Genomic DNA, 19,535 nt, shown 5'->3' with positions numbered 1-19,535 from the left:
TAGTTGTCGGTTCGAATAATTATCGGTTGTTATTGGTTCTTAATATTTTATATTAGCCATTTTTAGTGCACAAGAGAAACAAAAGGAAAAAAAAAACAAAAATTGAATATTTACTACAGCAGTTGTTGTTGCTTTTTTTTTTTTGTTGAAATTCGTAGAATAATTGGCAACTTGCGCAATCGCCCGCGATTGAGTCAAACAGACAACTTTTACTAATATTAATAAACCGTAAAAAACAGTGTTATAATGGCTGCTGTTGTTTCAATCTGTTTCAAGTGCGCAATGTTAATATAAAAACATATTATACTGTACAGAACGTATACAATTTCAGGCTATTATACTATTTTATTCTGATAAACCTTTAATGTTGAAAACGAATCACAGTTTTGTTACGTTTTAAATGAAAAACCTGTGCCGGGGGTGAGTTCTCATGTGATGTAATAAATGTTGCTTGTGTACATTATCATTTAAAAGTACACTGCATTCTAATAGTTGGAGAAAGGCTGAGCATTTTGCAGTAAATCGTTTTTATTGTTATGTAATAATATGTCATACGTAGGTATACAATTTTAACGAAAATATCTATACCAATGTATCGGTAGATTATATTATTATTTGAAAATTTAAAAATAAAAACAAAATACTTTTGATAAAAAAAAAAAAAAAAAATACTTTAATGTGGCTATGATATTAAATTTAAACTAAATATAATAAAACATTAAATGTAAACTAATTTATCACGTAATTTCAAAACAACCATGCGTTTTTAACATAGTTGCAATAATTAAATTTTAAATACAAAATTGCAATTATATTTATAATTTGCAGATAGTTCTCCTTCAGTCTGTACCTACTTAATGTAAATAAAGATGATATAGATATGTTAAAATTTATTAAAAAAAATCCATATTTTTATTTAACATAAGACTTAAGTATTATTTTTCTTTAATAACAATTGAAACTGAAAAAAATCTAATTGAATCACTTTTGTTTTTTACTCAATTTACATATAACTTTAGAAATATCAAATAAATAATATTAAATTAACGTTAACTCAATGAATATACTTACAATAAATTATTAATATTTTATACCAACATTATTGGTTATATAAAGTATATAACATAATTACAAAATTTTAACTTACAATCAAGTGACATTAGGAATATATGCAGTTTAAAAATACACTATATTATTTTGATAGTTACACTACAAATATAATAATATTTATTACGCCAACATATATAACATCTAATAATTAATATTATAATATAACATAAACCATATTAGGGGCACTTTACTGTACAGAATAATATACCTAACTTTAGAGTAACATATTGCTTTATTCTCAATCTAATATTTAAGTCTGCTAATCTCACTTAAATATTATTATATCTACTTAGAATAAATCAAATTTAATTAACATTATTAATATAATAATATCGAATCAAATCAGCTAACTATATTATATTGTTATAGTTCTTTAGAATAAATTTTAAATTTACATGGAATACATTCATGAATAAATCTACAACAACGTTGTATTTTTATTTCATGATAAGACTCTTAGATATGAATAGGTACCTAATTTTTTTTTTTATATAATATATAAAACCTCTCGATTATATTAAAAAAATAATGTTCATCACGAAAACGTCTACTCGTTTTTCACGCGTACGTTTAATCTATAGCCAATATAAGTTTCAATTCGAAAGTCGAGTTTTCAAAGAAATCATCGGATTATGTACAATTGCAACATCATGGACCGAAGTGAACGGGGTCATCGCGTCATCGTGTCCGGCAATATTAGATTTTTAGAAACATCGTAAATCTCAGTATCTAGACTAATATCTATTCGATCTCGTTTGTAATTCAGAGATGTCCAATAAGTATAATATATTGTGTCTCCGTTTGGAGGAAATTTAATAGAGATTTCGACGTGATCTTGCTCTAGACATTATACATTTATTCGATTTTATCAATGCAATTGATCGAGAAAAAAAATTTACACGTTTAAATAATATCAGAGCTCACACACATGATGTTGATAACAATATTATTTTTTTTTGTTACTTATAATATAGTTATACTCAGTACGAAAACACATAAGTTAGAAAATATTTTTGTCTTAGTTTACTTTTCATTTGGATTATAATTGTTAACATTAAAAAAAAAAAAAATAAATCCGATATTACCATATTAAATAAAATCATTATTAATATTATAGTATATTATACTAAGATGTATAGGTAGGTACTTTCTTTTATTTCGTTGAAGGCTTTAGTTAAATATTTTTATTGCGAGCGCACAAAAAATAAACATAGTGAATTAATATTTGGTCATAATTTAAATATTTTTTTAGCTATTCATAGTATGATAATAAATTAAAAATATCATCAATGAGTAGGCCACTGTAAAGGATTTATTAAATTTGAAATTAATGATCAATCATTGAATACGAAAAACAATTCTGAGTGAAGACGCTGTGTCAGCCTATTATTATATGAATATATAGTAATGGATTTTACGAGTAGTGATATGTATGATATACACAGGGATACTAGCATAAAACTAATCTAAAATAATATTCTGTATACCTATAAAATAATAATAATAAACGTAAAAGTTTTAAATTCCTACAAATATATTTGAATAATATCAAAATAACTAAAATCGCTTTTCTTTGATTCAAGAATAAATAACTTATTTTTAACCTTGTATCAAATTTTTTGATTAGAGAAAAAAAAACTTTAAAATATCTATAAATATAAGAAATTTTAATATAAACATTTGGTAAAAATGGTAAATACCTATTTACAGTTATTTATTTTGAATTACAACAATATAAGAAAATCAATTTTATCAAATACCTACCTACTGGTTTTGCATAAAAGTTACCATTTATTTCATTTTTTATATTTTTTTTTTATCTAAAATTATTAAGATAGGTGGTGACAATTTTTTACGTATCATTATTGTAAGATCAATACATTTATTTTTTCATTTAAAATCAACAGTAAGTAAGTATTATATATATTTTATCACTGTTAAAAATAAAAAACAAAGTGCCTTTTAAAATACATTAATATAAATACTGAAATAAATAATCATAGATTAAAATTACGTTACTTGGTTTAATAGTATTTTCCTAACTACTAATTAATTTTTAATATTTAATAAGATTAAATAGTTAAATTTTTATTTAAAAAAATCAAAAATGTTTACTTAAGACTGATTCCTTAATTCTTTAAATTTCAATAAAAAAAAACAAAAATGCGTGTCCAGTGTTTTTGAAACTTATAAATACCTGCAGTGAAATATATAATCAATAAACATAAATTATTTTAAAATGGACAATTATTATTATAAACCGAGATTCATTTGTGCAATTCAAACAAATCTGACGTCAATATTATATTTTTATACGATAACGTAAAAATATTTTGAGATTACGTTGATCATAAATCAAATTATTATTAAAACGTTTTATAATAATATAATATAATATTAATTACGATAACTTATCAACTCTAATTATAACTATTTTTTATGATATAAAACATATATTATTTATTATGAGTAGGTAATAGTGTCTGTGAGGTTCAAGCCGCGTTGATATGTAGTAATATAATACATTTTAATAAATATATGATTTAAGTTCTTAACGTAGCTTACATAATTTGTAGCCGCTTATCTGACAATATTATTATCGAAATATCAGACATTAATTACAATAACGACACTAAATTCGAATCCAACATAGCTATATAGCTATAATATAATTTATTATATATCTATACCTAATTTTTATAATTAAAAAGATTCGAATTATTATGAACAGTATTGTTAACATATAAAATAATTTGTCAAGTGTTGTAAAAAGTGTTGTAGGTACAATAATACTAATCGTCCGTACTTTTAAAATGTTGTTTTCCAAACAAATTGTAATTTTATGGACAGATTTCTTGACTTTCAGGCATTCGGTTGTAATTTACTATTCAAGTATTATTTATGTTTTAAAATTAAAGTTGCTCAATGTAAAGTAATATGTTAAACCATGTACAAATAAATGTAAAAACTTATAGATTTTATTTTTGAGCAAGTTTTTTATATTTTTTAGAATTAGGACCGCATTTGCAAAAAATAAGTGCGTAGCAATAATACCTAGAATATAAAAATATACCTGATATTCTTATACTATTCAACACAAACTAAAAACTATGCATTCTGTATTACTGGTTAACTATTGATTATTGTTACTTAATATATAACATTTTTATATTTTATCCCGGGTACTTTTCTTCCGTAAAAATTTCGGAAATTGCTGCTCAAGTTTTTTTTTTTTTAGTGTACGTATACTTATTGCGGAACAAATTGTAATAATTAATTATTTTTGAAATATTAAATTATATATTCTAATCTTTTCTCACTATACTTTGCATTTTATTGGCTATTAGAAAAAAATTAAAACACAAACAAAGAATTCAAATCCATAAGCGGTGACGTTCTTATAGTGGTAGAAAAGCGAAGACTAAAGTGTAATTGATATTTTGGGTATCTACATTGTGCTCTGATTATTGAACAGTTAACAAGTTATCAACTAAGTTAAAAAATTATTGTGATATAATGTTATAAACCTTTGTTATGATTGCTGACTATCTTTATCGTCGAATGGATAACGATAATAATATTAGGATAATAGGATGTGGTAAAAAATTAATTAGACCACATTCAAATTATACTTTTTTTCCTCGATAGTTTTGGGACGCAAACTATAAAGTATGCAGCCAATTTTTTCCGTATATTTTAAATAATAGGTGGTAAATCTATGTATAAATATTTATACTCCATTGCCTCATCACAGTTAATGTTCATAATATTATGTAGAACAATAAATATTGTCGAATGATAATCATTTAATTATGTAAGTATGGTAAGTTTTAAGAAGTAGCTGCGTAGAAACAGTACATTATATTATGCACAACGCGCACTCGGCGATGAAACTATTTAACAAGTATCTACCTATAATTAAAGTCAACGACAGTTGGCTTATTGTTCAATCGTTACAATATTATCATAATTAAGCGACGGTTAACGAATTATAAATGGACATTGGTCGTTGTTTCGTGTCACAATGTTTTGATTTTTAACTTTTTTTGAAAATTTTATTACGCATCTTCTTTCACTCACATAACAAAAAAAAAAACCCACACAACAATATTATCCAATTTATGTTATTGTAGCGTTAACAACGTGTATTGCAAGTGTAGAGCTATAAAGGTGTAATAGTTACGTAAAATATAACTGTTTGTCGTTCGATATCATAAATTCATAAGTTCATAACCGTAAAGTTGTCGATCACATGATCTACATAAAATATATTACTATACGACTAGCTACACCCACACGCGGTGGTAAGTAATATTATGTAAATATCTGGTTATAACGGTGGCACTGTATTATGCAGGACGGATTCGTCCAAAATGAATAAACTATATAAAGCCACTGCGTCGGTATAAATGCCGACAATGAAGGCGATGGCGAACCGTTCTTTGTCTAGACCAGTGACAATAATCTGGTCACACACACGAGTAGGTAAGCGAAACGATTTACATAATATTATAGTTAAAACCAATAACCAACCGATATAGATATGGATTATGGCCTGCGATTTATATTTTTCTCATCTGTGAATGATAAGTTGGCGATCAATTATAAAAGTGGACTGTGTTGGTTGGGCGTGGACGACTGATATTGACGAACACAATGAATGCTTGTTTTGATAAATTATATTAATACTTACACCAACCTACCCGACACTCGTATATTTATAATTTGCGAGACCCATTCATTACATAAAAGTCACCAACAATTTTCTGTCGATGCGCCTTGTCTCAACTGTTTTAAGACCGCAATCGTGTATTGTTTTGTAATATTACCTACATAAAAACTATTGAAATAAACTGAGTTGGGTACAGAATTTTTTTTTAACCGTATTTATAAATACATTTATCTCATTCGGTATAGTTGTAGTTTCATGAAAATTGATAATATTAAAAAAAAATAATGAAAATAATAAAAGGAATTTTCTCGAAGAATAACGATACTATTATTAGTTATTATCGTATTTTATAGTACCTTCTTTTAAATAATATAGGTGACTGCTTTATAATTTTATAAAAGGAAAAAAATATTCGGTCAGTATAATTTGTGGTATTATCCTACCCAAAAAGAAAAAACTCAACTCTGTCAAACGTTACTTATACCAAACTAATTTATCGGTCTATCGACTTTCGTTTGTAGATGATAAGGTGTATTAGCCATAGTATAGTTGCCGTTTAACCGACTGTCGCAGTGGTAGTTTCCTTTTTTTCTTTATCGATATGTATCGTTCCATTGACAATTCCACAATTTATGTAAAGTTTCTAGGTAGCTATTTTTTATTTGTTTTATATATTATTTTGAAGCGCGAACGTCCTTTGGGTTTTACATAAGTGCCGTTTTGCTGTTGAATTACGCGCGTCGTAGAGTCACATCAATTTTTTTTATTACCATATCGGAAATATTTAGGTACGAATAATCCACAAAATTCTTTTAAAAATATTTATATACAAATTTTAATAAATAAACACCGTTAAAAATATTCACTTAAAATATTTACATTATAATATATATATATATACTATACAATATACATTATATTATTGTATTATATTATATTTAAATAAATAGGTATACTTTACGTATTTGCGCGAATTGTGTAAGTACAAGAGATTTAACTATGACTTGGCATAATTAACAGTGTTATTATATATTTCTATAATAACTAATAAGTAAAAACATTGTACATAAATTAAATGTATAGTAAAAAATATTATAACTACATAAAGTAATTGCTATTTTTAATAGCGTTAATAGCATTTTGATGAAAATTGTACAAATGTGACGTGTGTAGTGTTACTAACAAAACGAAAAACTCACGTACAATATATTGTAGTCGGTAAATTATCTATTGTAAACATTGGATTATACTCGGCATTTTAATTTCAACAACAATTTAGTTAAATTACTCGACAATTGATTTACAATTTTTATATGAATACCAACTGAAAAGTTAAAAATATAATACAATAATTAAAATAACAATAATAATATGAATACGAATTTAATATAACCCATAAAGTATTATTTGTGGAGTAATTTTTAAGAAATATTTAGTTAAAAAAAATTCCTCAAATATATATTTAAAATTTCATCTTAGAATAACGCATTAAAGATTCTAGAATTATTTTAGATATTTAAAACAAATTCATCAAATTAACTCAAGATTGTATTAGTACTTTATATTTGATTGACCTACTAAAATATGTGTTACGAGTAATAACATAGACAATACTCGTTAATATGCATTATTTAGGATGAGTCCTCGGGTACATATTTTATTTGTACCTACTCCAATTATTAATAGGTAATTAATAATAAGATAAATAAGTATTCGACTTTTCCCCCCGCGACAAATTTCAACTGATAATCCCATTATTGTTGCTTTTATGATGATTATTATAAACCATTGTAATAAACATGTGTACAATAGAAATGAATAAATAAAATAATTTATCTAATCGCAACATTTTGATACATTACTGCAATTGTATATACTGAGTAAATGCATCAATCGTAAATCGTAATAATTGACAACTACACGAAACAAATACGGTCAGGAAAACACACATGATTATGATAATATTATAATGTATACTTAGGTATGTAATATACCGCGTTATAAAAATTTGAGGAGGAGGAGACCAAACATTGTATATAGTTTTTATACAATAATAGTTTTCAAAACACTGTGATATTCTATTAAATTTAGTTGTGTTATTATTTTAACAAACTTAAGTGTCAACAAAAGGTGAAAAATTTAAATTTTTAAACTATTAATAGTTTGGCGATAAAAATATTGAGATTTGTGCTAGGATTAATTTTATTTTCACCATGTAGTCTATATTCTGTAAAATAGTATTATTTAATTTCTGTGTACCTTTCTCTACATTATATAAAAGAGAGTGGTATTTTCGATATACTACGAAACCACGAGACTACGTAATCTATGAAGTTTGAAATTTGGTAGGTAGTAGTATAGGTAAGTAGTATATACTATTTATACTATATAGGTATAAAATGTCCATCGAGAACGAGATTTACGAAATGCAACCCCTAAGAAAGTTAAAAAGGGTAAAAGAGGTAAGAAATGGAAAACGTTTTTTTTTTTTGGTAAAATTTCTAAAATCGGTTAGGAGTGGTATGTTCAAAATGTGATTCCTTATATTGGTTTATATAAATACCTATATATAACTTACCTATTACATATTTATTACCATCACAATATTATAGATACTTTAAGTATGCCGTGTTAAATTATGCTGTGTTTCTTATAAATAAATTCAGTCGGTTAATAAAATTGTAATAGAAAACAAAAATAAAATGTCCAACATTTTTCTAATATTCGGCTTCGTAGGGTAATTCTGCTATAATATAAAATTAAAATACTACCTTTCAATATTAAATAAATATTAGACATTTCGTTAGTTATTGTATGATACCTATACATTTAATATAGATTTGAATTAGATATCTGTAATATTAATCGGAGTATTTAAGAGGCTACGACCTACCAAATACATAACTGGTGTAATAAGATCAAAAATGGTATATTATTAATTTGTTTCAATACATTATCTAAAATTCTAAATACATTTTATAATTTTTAAATTTCATTAACCTTACACAATTTACGTTTACCGTTTAATTGTGTCGTTGTGTGTAATAAATAATAATATAAAGCTAAATATATTATCTTAAAATTATGAATACGATAACTGACTTTAACTAACCATTATTTAGGGCCATTACTCTATATTTAGTAGTCAAGAAAATTTTTATAAAATATAAATATTAGAATAAATAAATAATGGAGTAATCAAAATAAATATAATTGTATTGTTCCAAATTAATATCTGAAATAGCAATATAGTTTTTTTTTGTTTTTTTTTGTTATTACGTTCATTGCTATATTTTATTTTGAATAAATTATAATAGCAATTAACGTTTAAAATGTTTTAAAATACCTTTAATTGTAAACGAGAACATAAAACAAAAAAAAAATTAGACTTATATAACAGTAATAATTAACAATAAATTAAGTCTTATGTTTTTTAAAAAAAATCAGAAACATACTGTACCATTTAGTTGCCAAAATGCTGAAATATGCAAAAAAGAAATGTTGTATTCAGTTAAATACTTTAATCATTAAATTTAATTATCTTGATGTAGCGTATATACATTTTGACTATTCAGTGAAATAAAAACTTGCAATTCAACATGGACTCGTTTGATTCAGTAATAAGAGTAGGTATCAAAGTTATTAAAATAAATTCTAAATGTACAAAAATTGCTATAAATTATCTTAAACCCTATTTATTCCGTTTGAGAATTTTGACCTTAGTTTAAATAGCTAAGTAATTTGTTTCACAGTCATATGAAAAATATTATAAAATATAATATAATATTAAATTAATAGCATTGAGTCTGATGGTCTTTACAGTGAATATTACTATATTATATTATTATATATATACATATACTCGTATACTTGTAGTTAACACATAATAGGTAATCATAATTTCACTTAATTTTAAATATTTTAGTTGATTCTACTGACTATTTAGGATGTAAATCTAGATATAAAGCAAAATATAATAAAATTACACACGGGTTTATTAAGTTTGAAATTTTAAATCACTCATAATATTATATACCTATTTCACTTAAATTGAAAAATAATTTTAAATTAAAAGATTTTTCTTATTTTAAAACGATTTTGTATTAAATTATTATTGAATTATGGTATAATATTTGTTTGATACTTAAAGAGAAGATTATTAATTTTAATCGTTTAGAAAGTTTTAAAAATAACTACATCATATATTTATTGAATTTACAGAAAAGGGGGAATGAAATAAATAATATATTAGATTAGATTATAAAACAAAAATTTAAATTTAAATAAATCTCATATGACACGTTTAAATTCTTTACTACTAATAAAAATTTATGGAATATACTTATTATAATGATAATAATATTTAGGTACTTATTATTGTTATATATTTGTACTGTAATAATGTGAGATGAGTATGATAATGGAGTATTAGAATTTTTTTTAAATATTTTAATTATAAAATTATTATATGAATAATCTATTAAGATTTATAACTTATAACATTGACATTTAATGTTTGAAATAAATTTGTATGCAACTTAATTGGCTTTGGACTAGATAATATGATTACAATTTTTATTTTATTTCTAATGCATAAATTACAGAAAAATAATTAGTTGGATACAGTTTTTTTTTCTTTACTAGCTTTTATTATTTATTAATTTTTAACCAAGTTAAATCATGACTGAAAAAATAATTAATTATCAACAGATGCATTTGCAAACAAATAACACGTAATTTGTTGCTGTTTTAAAGTTTTCATAATTTTTTTTTATAGATCTTCAGGTCATTGAACTCTGGGTTCTAGTTATTATTTACTTAATCGGTCATAATAGATTTATCTTAATTTGGATGATAATAATATATTAGTCATTGGTATGAGATTCGAACTATTGAACTTAAGGAATTAAATTAAGACACCTCACTGCCGTCTTATCATCTCTGTATCAATTCTACGAACCTTAGAGGATTCTAAAGTTCATATCAATACTATCCTCTTAAGATGTGGAGTGTATGATCGAGGAGATAATGCAACTGCATCATTTATTATACATATTATTCATATTATATATATTATACACATTATTGTACTTATATTGAATTATAATTAATTATTAAGTTGTAAATTATACATTGATTTCTATACATTTTTTTAAATTTCAAATATTTTGTATTTTAATAAATTAAAATTCGTCAAAAAAGAACATTTTATTTTGTATATTTAAGTAAATTACTTGTAGTTAATGATTAGAGGAAGTTATACTGAAGAATACTCGGTGATAAAGTCATTTTTACATATTTGAATTTTTAAATTATCTAATTAAATATTATGTTAAATTTTCGTTTTTATCATAGCCACTAACAATTTTACAGAGATATCGGGAAGAAAATGTATGGAAAAAAATGTAGATTAACTAAAAACTTAGAAAAAAACATAAATACTTGTAAATTAATAATGATTTAAATAGTATAGCTTTTTAGAACCTCGTATATCAGGTGTATCCTACGCTCTATAGGAAATTTACATTAAACGTAAAACGTTAAAAAAGCAATCACATGTATTTTTTAACATTTTATACTATTGACATTTTCTGTAATTTTCACGCACACGCATTACACGCTCCGCGGACATTGAATTTGAAAACGCGAAAGCGACAATGCATAATTGGATTGTATTATTTTCCAATTATAACATAGTAATGATATTAAAGGTATTATAGTATTATATTTAACCCTAGAGCACACACATCACGGTCAAAAGGATCGAGCTTTTAGAATTTTGTTCATTGCTTCAAATATATGAAATATTAATCTAACCCGACCTAGGTACCTTCTAATTTGGTGATAAACTAAAATTAGATACAACTCCCAATTGTATACAATTTGATGTCTGTTGAAAGGTTCAAAGTTCATTATCCATTGAAAAAACTGTCTAAAATACTGTGTGCGTGGTATCCTGCAATATAACCTTATAATATGTAATAACATTTATATGAAGGTTTAATTTGAGTATATCAATAAAAGCATATTTGACAATTTTTATTTATTTAAGAGCAATAAAATGATAATTATTTCAATTTATCGAGTTTTAATTATGATATATTTCAATACACTGTCAAAAAGACCGTGAGCAAAGAATCTCGTGATTATTTTTAACGAGAATAATAATTTAGGGTTAAGGTGCATCGTTATTAGTCATTAAAATATATATAGTCGAAAACATTTATTATATTTTATTTTCACGATCATATATCGCGTACGATCTCATTTAGCCGCGACCTGTGAAAATATAATATTCTTACACACATATTACAATAATTTTGGCTCGTCGGACCGTTTCCCCGCGCATCGTCGTGGTGATTTCTTAGCGCCGAGCTGGTTACTGAGGTTCCGGATCCGGATTTCCGCCGCCATGCAGACTGAACCCGTTTTCGGGTGTCATGCGCAGATACGGCTGGCCCGCCGGGTTGATGGCCGGCAAAGCGGCCACGGGCTGTGGAGGCTCGTAGAACGCCGGGTTGTAGACCACCGTGGCCGACATGGACTGTCTGCGCCTGGCCGCCCGCACCGTGGCCATCAGAGTGCCCGCGTCGGCCGTCCGCGGGCCACTCGCCCTGTGGCCGTCGCCCTCGTCGGCGGCCGGGGCCGGGGCGTACGACAGTTCGGACGTCGACCGGTAGACGCCGGTCAGCTGGTCTGTCGGTGACCGGCCGCGCAGGGCCGTCGCCGCGGACGTCGGTGCCGCGACCCGTTGCCGCCGTCTCTCTTTGCTGATCTTTCGGATGTCGTCCAGCACCGGTCCCTGCTTGTCCTCCGGCAGCACCGAACACATTTCCTGCAACACCTTCCGGTCACAAAAATATAACATTATACTGCCACGTCACTATACTCATTATAGATTTTTTTTTTCTTAAGCCGATTCGGTTACACGTAAATATGACGTATAAATCAAACTTACGTTTTCAAAACATAATTATATTATACTACCTATAATCATAATGTTTATTTATTACAGGAATGACCGAGGATTTTCGTTATTGGATTAATTATAATAATGTGTGTTATTTTTTCTTAAAAATTTTATAAGCGGAAAAACATGATAATATTATATTGGTTTTACAGCAATGTTCAATTTTTTTTTTTTTGTTATTATTATTTTTAATTTAGTCTATTTTCGTGCTCTGAAGCACTATCTTATTCTTGCAGAAATTAATGAATTATTTATTTTTTTGTTAATAAATATACGATTTGTAAAAGACTTTATTTACACTATAAATATGCTCTAAAATACAATGGCATATGAGTTACACCAGAAAAAAAAATAATCCAGAAGTTAAAATTAATATTTATTATGTTATATCATTTTATTGACTATTGTTATTGTTATTATTATTTATTTTTAATCGAAACGAAAAGTTCATATTGTAAATATTAAAACAAAAATAAGTTAAACAGCTAAAAAGTCGAAAAAAATCATCAAAATCTTGATTAATTATTTTGCAATTAAAAATGTAAAGGTACAAGTTTTAATATTACTGAAGAAAATTTGAAAAATTAAGAAAATGTATTTCATAAGTTTTACTTATACACTGTTAATTTTTATTTAGTGTTCAAATTTCAAAATTGTACCTATATTTAAACGAAAAATAACAAAGTTTTAATAAAGTTAAAATTAAAAAAATATTAATTGTAGAGACTTTACTCAATGAGTGGATTTTGACCTTTTTAAAAATGTAGGTATGTTTCACAACATGTTTATGATACCTACTTATTGTATTTGAACAACAAATAAAGTTTAGCTGTATTACAGATGTAATAACGTATTAAACTGAATAACTATATCAACTTTAACTGACTGCTTATAAGCTTTACAATATGAGTAAATACCACACATGAATTTTATTAAAACAAGAAATACAATATTCAATAAAAGATCGAATGGCGCATCTTTGTATCATTTCATGATGTTTTTCTTAGAACCACAAAGCGTTATAATACTCATCAAACTCGATTTAACGTTTTTGGTTTCAACCAAATAAAAATATAATAACAGTTCCAACGATCGCGGAAAATGATTTTATGTATAATAACCATAATATTATTTTGTAAATATAAATGTACACAAAATTTAAACAAATTTTAGCTATTTTATATTATAGGTACCACAAAATTATTTATATCACTCTAATAAGATAATTCGAAATTTTGTAAAAAATCGTTCAACTTGGCAAATTAAGAAATCACCAATTATAGTTTTATATTAGAATGAATTAAATGAATTCTTCTCTCAGAATCGTTTTTCCGTATTCAATGATTTAGCAATAAGTACAAATTTATCATATGCATTAGAGTGATACTCTTAATTACGATGCACATAGATATAATATATTATATAGGTATTATGCTCTGTAAATACACTATTTATGTATTCAATCATTAATAATACGTATTTCCGTACTTTCGCGGTCATAAACAACAGCTATCAACGACCTAGTTTAAAGTTAATCTCAAGTAAAACTTTGTACTACTAAAACAGTGTTTGTTAAAATTCAAATGTTTTTTGTGTAGTATATAAACTAAAATATACATATTACTTAATTGTAATCTTTCTAAGTATGTGTTTACATGGTATAACACTAAAATTTGTGTTTTAATTTAAAACAGATACGGTGGTTTTAAACTGTATAGGTACAATTATTGTGATTAAAAATCCATTTAAAAAAAAAAATAGGTCACACTATACGTCTGCGCGATGGGTCTACGCTTTTTGTCAATTGATGAATTTTATTTCATTTATTTATATCTCTGAAAGCTTTTAATTGAGACTGTTTTGTAAAAAGTAGAATATCTTCATCGGCGAACGAATTGTTTGTGATTTTCTTTGTGTTACTAGTGTTTTCTTCTGTAGACACTATTTTTATTTTTAATTAAAGGATCGAAAATTCTTCACACCAAAATCTCTGTTTTATGTATTATCTATTACAAGTAATATACGTTTATAAGTTAACTAAAGTTGCTAGCTTTTAAAATTTCAAAGTAAAATCTGAATGAAGAGAAATAAGAGAATAATTTTCTATCAGTTTTATAACTATTATATAACACATACATTATAATTTGCTACATTAAAAATATATTTTTGAAATCCGTAGAAACATTTTCCTACATTATACTATTTAAATAATTATTTATTTATTTTATAATTAATAACACGTTCTCGGAGTATACATATGAATTATTAAAATACATTTATTTTACAATATTTTAAATAATTAATAAATAATAAGTAATATAATGTTCAATGATTGGATGTTACGAGTATAATATGTAAAATTATTATATCAAAAGTCACGAACGTGAATAAAAACATAGGGTTTTTTGTTGTATTCCTATAAATAACCATATAAAAATTTAATACAATATAAAACATATTTATACCTTACTTTTTTATCATAATATTTAAACCTAAAGCGTGATAAGTAGTAAAGTATAAATTAGCATTTCGAATAATCATAAGAAATTTATAATGCCATTACGATTTACGGAGTACCTATTTCATATTCAATTTAAAAACACAAAGGTTTACCACGCAATCGAACTTATTATTTTTTTTTTACCATTATTGCATTTTAAGAATATTTATAAGAATGCATTTTATTGGATGAAATTTTTTTTATTAGATTCAACTGGATTTAAATGAATGCAATATTGCAGTTGCATTTAATATTTTTTTTATTATTTATACCTATATATTTATTGTTTAAATGCAATTATAAATCAATTTGAATTTGAGTTCTCTATGATGATAATATAGGTTAATTTAAAAAATATAGCAACAAATAAAATATAATAGTTAAAATATTATATTTTTAAATTTACCCGATGATTGATTTTTATTTTAATTATCAAAAAGTTATTCAAACTCGTTCGCATGAGTACGACCTTAATAACGGTGACATTGAATTATGTTATTTTACAAACTATATTGACATACTGTGTTGTTCGAAGTATTTCAATAATTGAAAACAAGTGTTTCGTTTTTTTTTATATATATATAATATATTATATTCATTATACATTTTACAAGTTACAAAAAAAATTAAAAATATGTTTTGAGACAATAATTAAAATCCATAAATGCAGTTATTGCCAATAACACTACATAATAATGTGTAAAATTGTATTTATATAATAGTGTTCAATAACCAACATGGCTATTTTTATAACATGTAATGATTATTATCAGATTTATTGAAATTTATACAAAGTATATGTTCTTAAAATAGCTTATTTTCTTTTAAATATAATAAAAAAAACTTGTCAAGTAAGATTGCTAATATTTTTTTTATGTCAAACCCGTCCCCTTCGTGTCTGAGTGGTATTCCATAACGATTTTTTTAAACTGCTTCATTTTTATAATATTTTATCAATCTAATGTTTCTTAACGCTTCAATAATTATACAATCTATTGTTTTTATTACGTCTTGTTCTTAACATTTATTTTTAACATGATATTATGTACGATCACCTTGTGAACAATTTACCGAACACATTCAAAGTGTTTTAAGATGAGAATTCCTTTGACGCATTTAATTTTTTTTTAACTGTACACAATTTTACCCCACATGGCAATACAAAAAAGAAACGTTCAATTTATATACAGAGCGATTTGAAATTATCGGCGGAGACGCAAAATAGCTATAATTCACACATTTTTCTATCATGCCAGTTTATGTTCAGTCAACTGCAGTGCTGTTACCTGAACACTAATTGCTTATGAGGTATTAATTAGGATCACTATACAATACTCACTGTGTACTTTTGCAAATTGATCAAAGAGTTGACGATGTTTCCCAGCACCCGGTGGTTGCTCCTGTATCTGTTGGACGCAATCGTCGCGGTCATGGGGCTCTGCCACTGTAGACGTGCGTACGAGGTGACGGTGGACTTTGCAGGAGAGTTTTTCTTGTCGTTTAACGAGCTGTCGGCGTCCAAAAACGACATGCCTGTGCCAGAAGATAATACACATATTACCTATATTATACAAACACGAGAGACGAACCAAAACAAAAGGTCGTGTAGAGATGTTCAATATAAATATAGCTATATATAATATTATATACATCTGATGTTCTCATCGCACATAATATTATATGCTATACGAATGGATTAAACATTTACAGGTGTGTGTATGCGTGTATGCGTGTTTCAGAGACAAACATATAGAGCAAATACGATGTTTTTTTTTTTTTTTTTTTGAATTTTGTTACGGGTGGAAAGGTTGCCCGCGGCAGTCGCTATGCCTGGCTGCTCGTCGGAGATAATCGTGATAACGCGGTGAGGTGGTCGGCGGGAAGGGTTCGAGTTGGAAGGATTGTGATTTAAAATGTGAAAACCGTAATTCACCTACCTCGAACCGTTTTGAATTTATTGGATACCGTGTCCGCCCGAGCGGAATACCGTTGTCTGTCCGCGGCCCGGCCCAGGCTGCGGGACGCGAATATTTCCTGTTCGGGTTCCGAAAGCGATATACTGAAACGTTGCACGTCCCCCGGACTCGGAGTACACACTATGTTCACGCCGTCCTGGAATTCGACGGCGGCCAACAGCAATTTGTCGGCCCACGACCAACCTGTGGAATTTTACGAAAGAGGTTTAAAAATGTTTTACGTTTTCCAGATATTGAATTTAATTACTATACTATATTATACACTGTAAATAATTGATAACCGCAACATTTTGACGTGGTCGATTACAATTGTATACCTACGACCGACGATTGAGGTTATGGATAAGTTATATTACCTAATATAGCGTTATATTATTATTATTATTATTATTATTAAAGGCAGTTCCAACTATCAGTACTTAGTTGTGTTGAAAGGGGCGTATTTTGAATTTCGCACCCCGGAGCACTTATGAAACATAACTATTATTTTAGAGAGTTGGTATAGCGTTGCCGCGTTTTATTTTACTTAAACCAGAACAAGCATTGTTTGCATGTTTTTATCGGGAAAAAGCTAATGCTTTTCCATTGTTAATCAACAGTTTTTAACATATTATTTTTCAGTAACTGATACATAGTACTCAAATTGACAAATATATAAGAGTCAGTACTTTACTGATGAGTAACCGATAAAATTATCGAGTAACGAAAAGTGATAACAAAAATTGTGATTACAAAACATTGGAACACGAAAACAATGAACGTTTTCGTCATTCGTTAATAATAGTTATCAGTTTTTGCCAGCCTGGAAAAATAACTTAGAGATAAAAATGTTCTATCAATTAAATAATATTGTTTTATATTACTTATTGAAACCCAATAAGTCAGTTAAATAAAAGCAAATTATAATAGAAAATTATCTTACTTTAGATATATAAATTGTTCCTATTTATAAAAATTAGGACAGACATTTACAAGAATTTCTAGTTTATACCAAAACGTGTTCCATTATAATACAACGATTCTTTATGTACAATTTAATTTTGCATATTTTAACATTTTTAGGGCAATGTTAGTATTTTATTTTTAATATAATATAAACTATATAGCTGCTTTAAAGTACTATTTTTATAACTCGACAAATCAAAAACTACAAAATAAATAATATTTTTTTTTTTTAGATATTATAAATATTCATATTTATGCTAACGGGCAGACGTGCTAATAACTTATGTAACCCATAGGTTATACAGGGTAGCAGAAAAAAATCGATGACAGTTTCGAAAAACATGTGAACTTGTTTCATACAAAAAAAATGTATATTAAAATTATCAAGTTGAGTTGTATTGAATAGTTTAAAACAAGACTAAGATGAGTACTAACGAATTTGAGGTAAACAAGGTAGGTACAATATATTAAAAAAAAATTAATATTTTTACAGTTTGTTGCTGGGTTACTCTCTATACGGGTCTGTGTATTAGTCATGCTTATACTATATCTTCACGTAGGTATGTTTTATCTTCAAATCATTCAAATACGTTATTAAATTTATTATTTTTATTCGTACATCGTGATCTTAATGCTATATGTTTTTGTACGGCAGTTGGTACATAAAATACTAAAGTGTTCTACCAAAACATACGAAGTAAAATAATATGTCAATAATATCCAGAAAAGAATACTCAAAAATTCAAATATCGAATATAAAATTCAATTAAATTAAAAATTGAAAATTTTTTGTTTTTTTTTTTTATTGATAATAAGACAAAATTAAAATATTATTGGTATATAAAAATGTTTTATAATGTAATTTAATTGGTCGCAATTCATATTATGTATGATACAATATTAACATTTACTGTAGGTACTGTTGCTCTTCGTGGGAGTAAATTATATAAATAAATAAAACTAGTATCATAATATCATATAAAATTATATTATAATATGTAACCTTACTACATATTTACACTGTAAGTGTTATAAATATATAAAATTCAATTAATGTAGTTTGTTTTTAAATATTTCATGAATAGGTTATAACAATATTACATTTTAAAATATAATATTATTATGTGCTATACAAGTTAAATATTAAATGGTAATTACAATTTTAAATATCAACCAAACTTTTTATGAAAAAAAATTTAAATAAAAATTACTATAATACTAACTCTATACATGTTTATAATTCTATTTTTTAAATTCTGAGTTTTCCAATAAATGTATTGGTTTTACAATAATATATATTGTATTTTCATTAGTGTGTGTCAAAAATAACTTTTGGTAAAAATTAAATCTAATTTGTACTAA

General features: G+C 26.1%; 1 protein-coding gene across 2 annotated transcripts; it reads right to left on the bottom strand.

Moving 5' to 3' along the window:
* Positions 1 to 11,805: 11,805 nt before the first annotated feature.
* Positions 11,806 to 17,450, bottom strand: LOC126549210 (uncharacterized). 2 transcript variants are annotated; one of them, XM_050197772.1, is made up of 3 exons: positions 17,190 to 17,450; positions 16,592 to 16,785; positions 11,806 to 12,626 (listed from the first exon to the last, which is right to left on the bottom strand). In XM_050197772.1, exons 2-3 carry the CDS (start codon positions 16,781 to 16,783, stop codon positions 12,162 to 12,164), a joined length of 657 nt encoding a protein of 218 aa, XP_050053729.1. In that variant the 5' UTR covers positions 16,784 to 16,785; positions 17,190 to 17,450; the 3' UTR covers positions 11,806 to 12,161. The 2 variants fall into 2 exon arrangements, with proteins under 2 accessions (XP_050053729.1, XP_050053730.1); XM_050197773.1 differs by having other exon boundaries at positions 11,806 to 12,617.
* Between the last annotated feature and the right edge of the window lie 2,085 nt (positions 17,451 to 19,535).

This window comes from Aphis gossypii, chromosome 1, assembly GCF_020184175.1.
Source record: "Aphis gossypii isolate Hap1 chromosome 1, ASM2018417v2, whole genome shotgun sequence".
Classification (NCBI taxonomy): domain Eukaryota; kingdom Metazoa; phylum Arthropoda; class Insecta; order Hemiptera; family Aphididae; genus Aphis; species Aphis gossypii.
Note: the sequence above shows the minus strand (reverse complement) of the source record. Positions and strands in the feature narration are given on the sequence as shown.

Bases quoted from the DNA above. Each gene is read 5' to 3' on its own strand.
- LOC126549210 (XM_050197772.1), bottom strand. From the start codon at position 16,783: ATGTCGTTTTTGGACGCCGACAGCTCGTTAAACGACAAGAAAAACTCT. The intron at 12,627-16,591 runs GTGAGTATTGTA...TGTGACCGGAAG, and splicing joins TCAATTTGCAAAAGTACACA to GTGTTGCAGGAAATGTGTTC.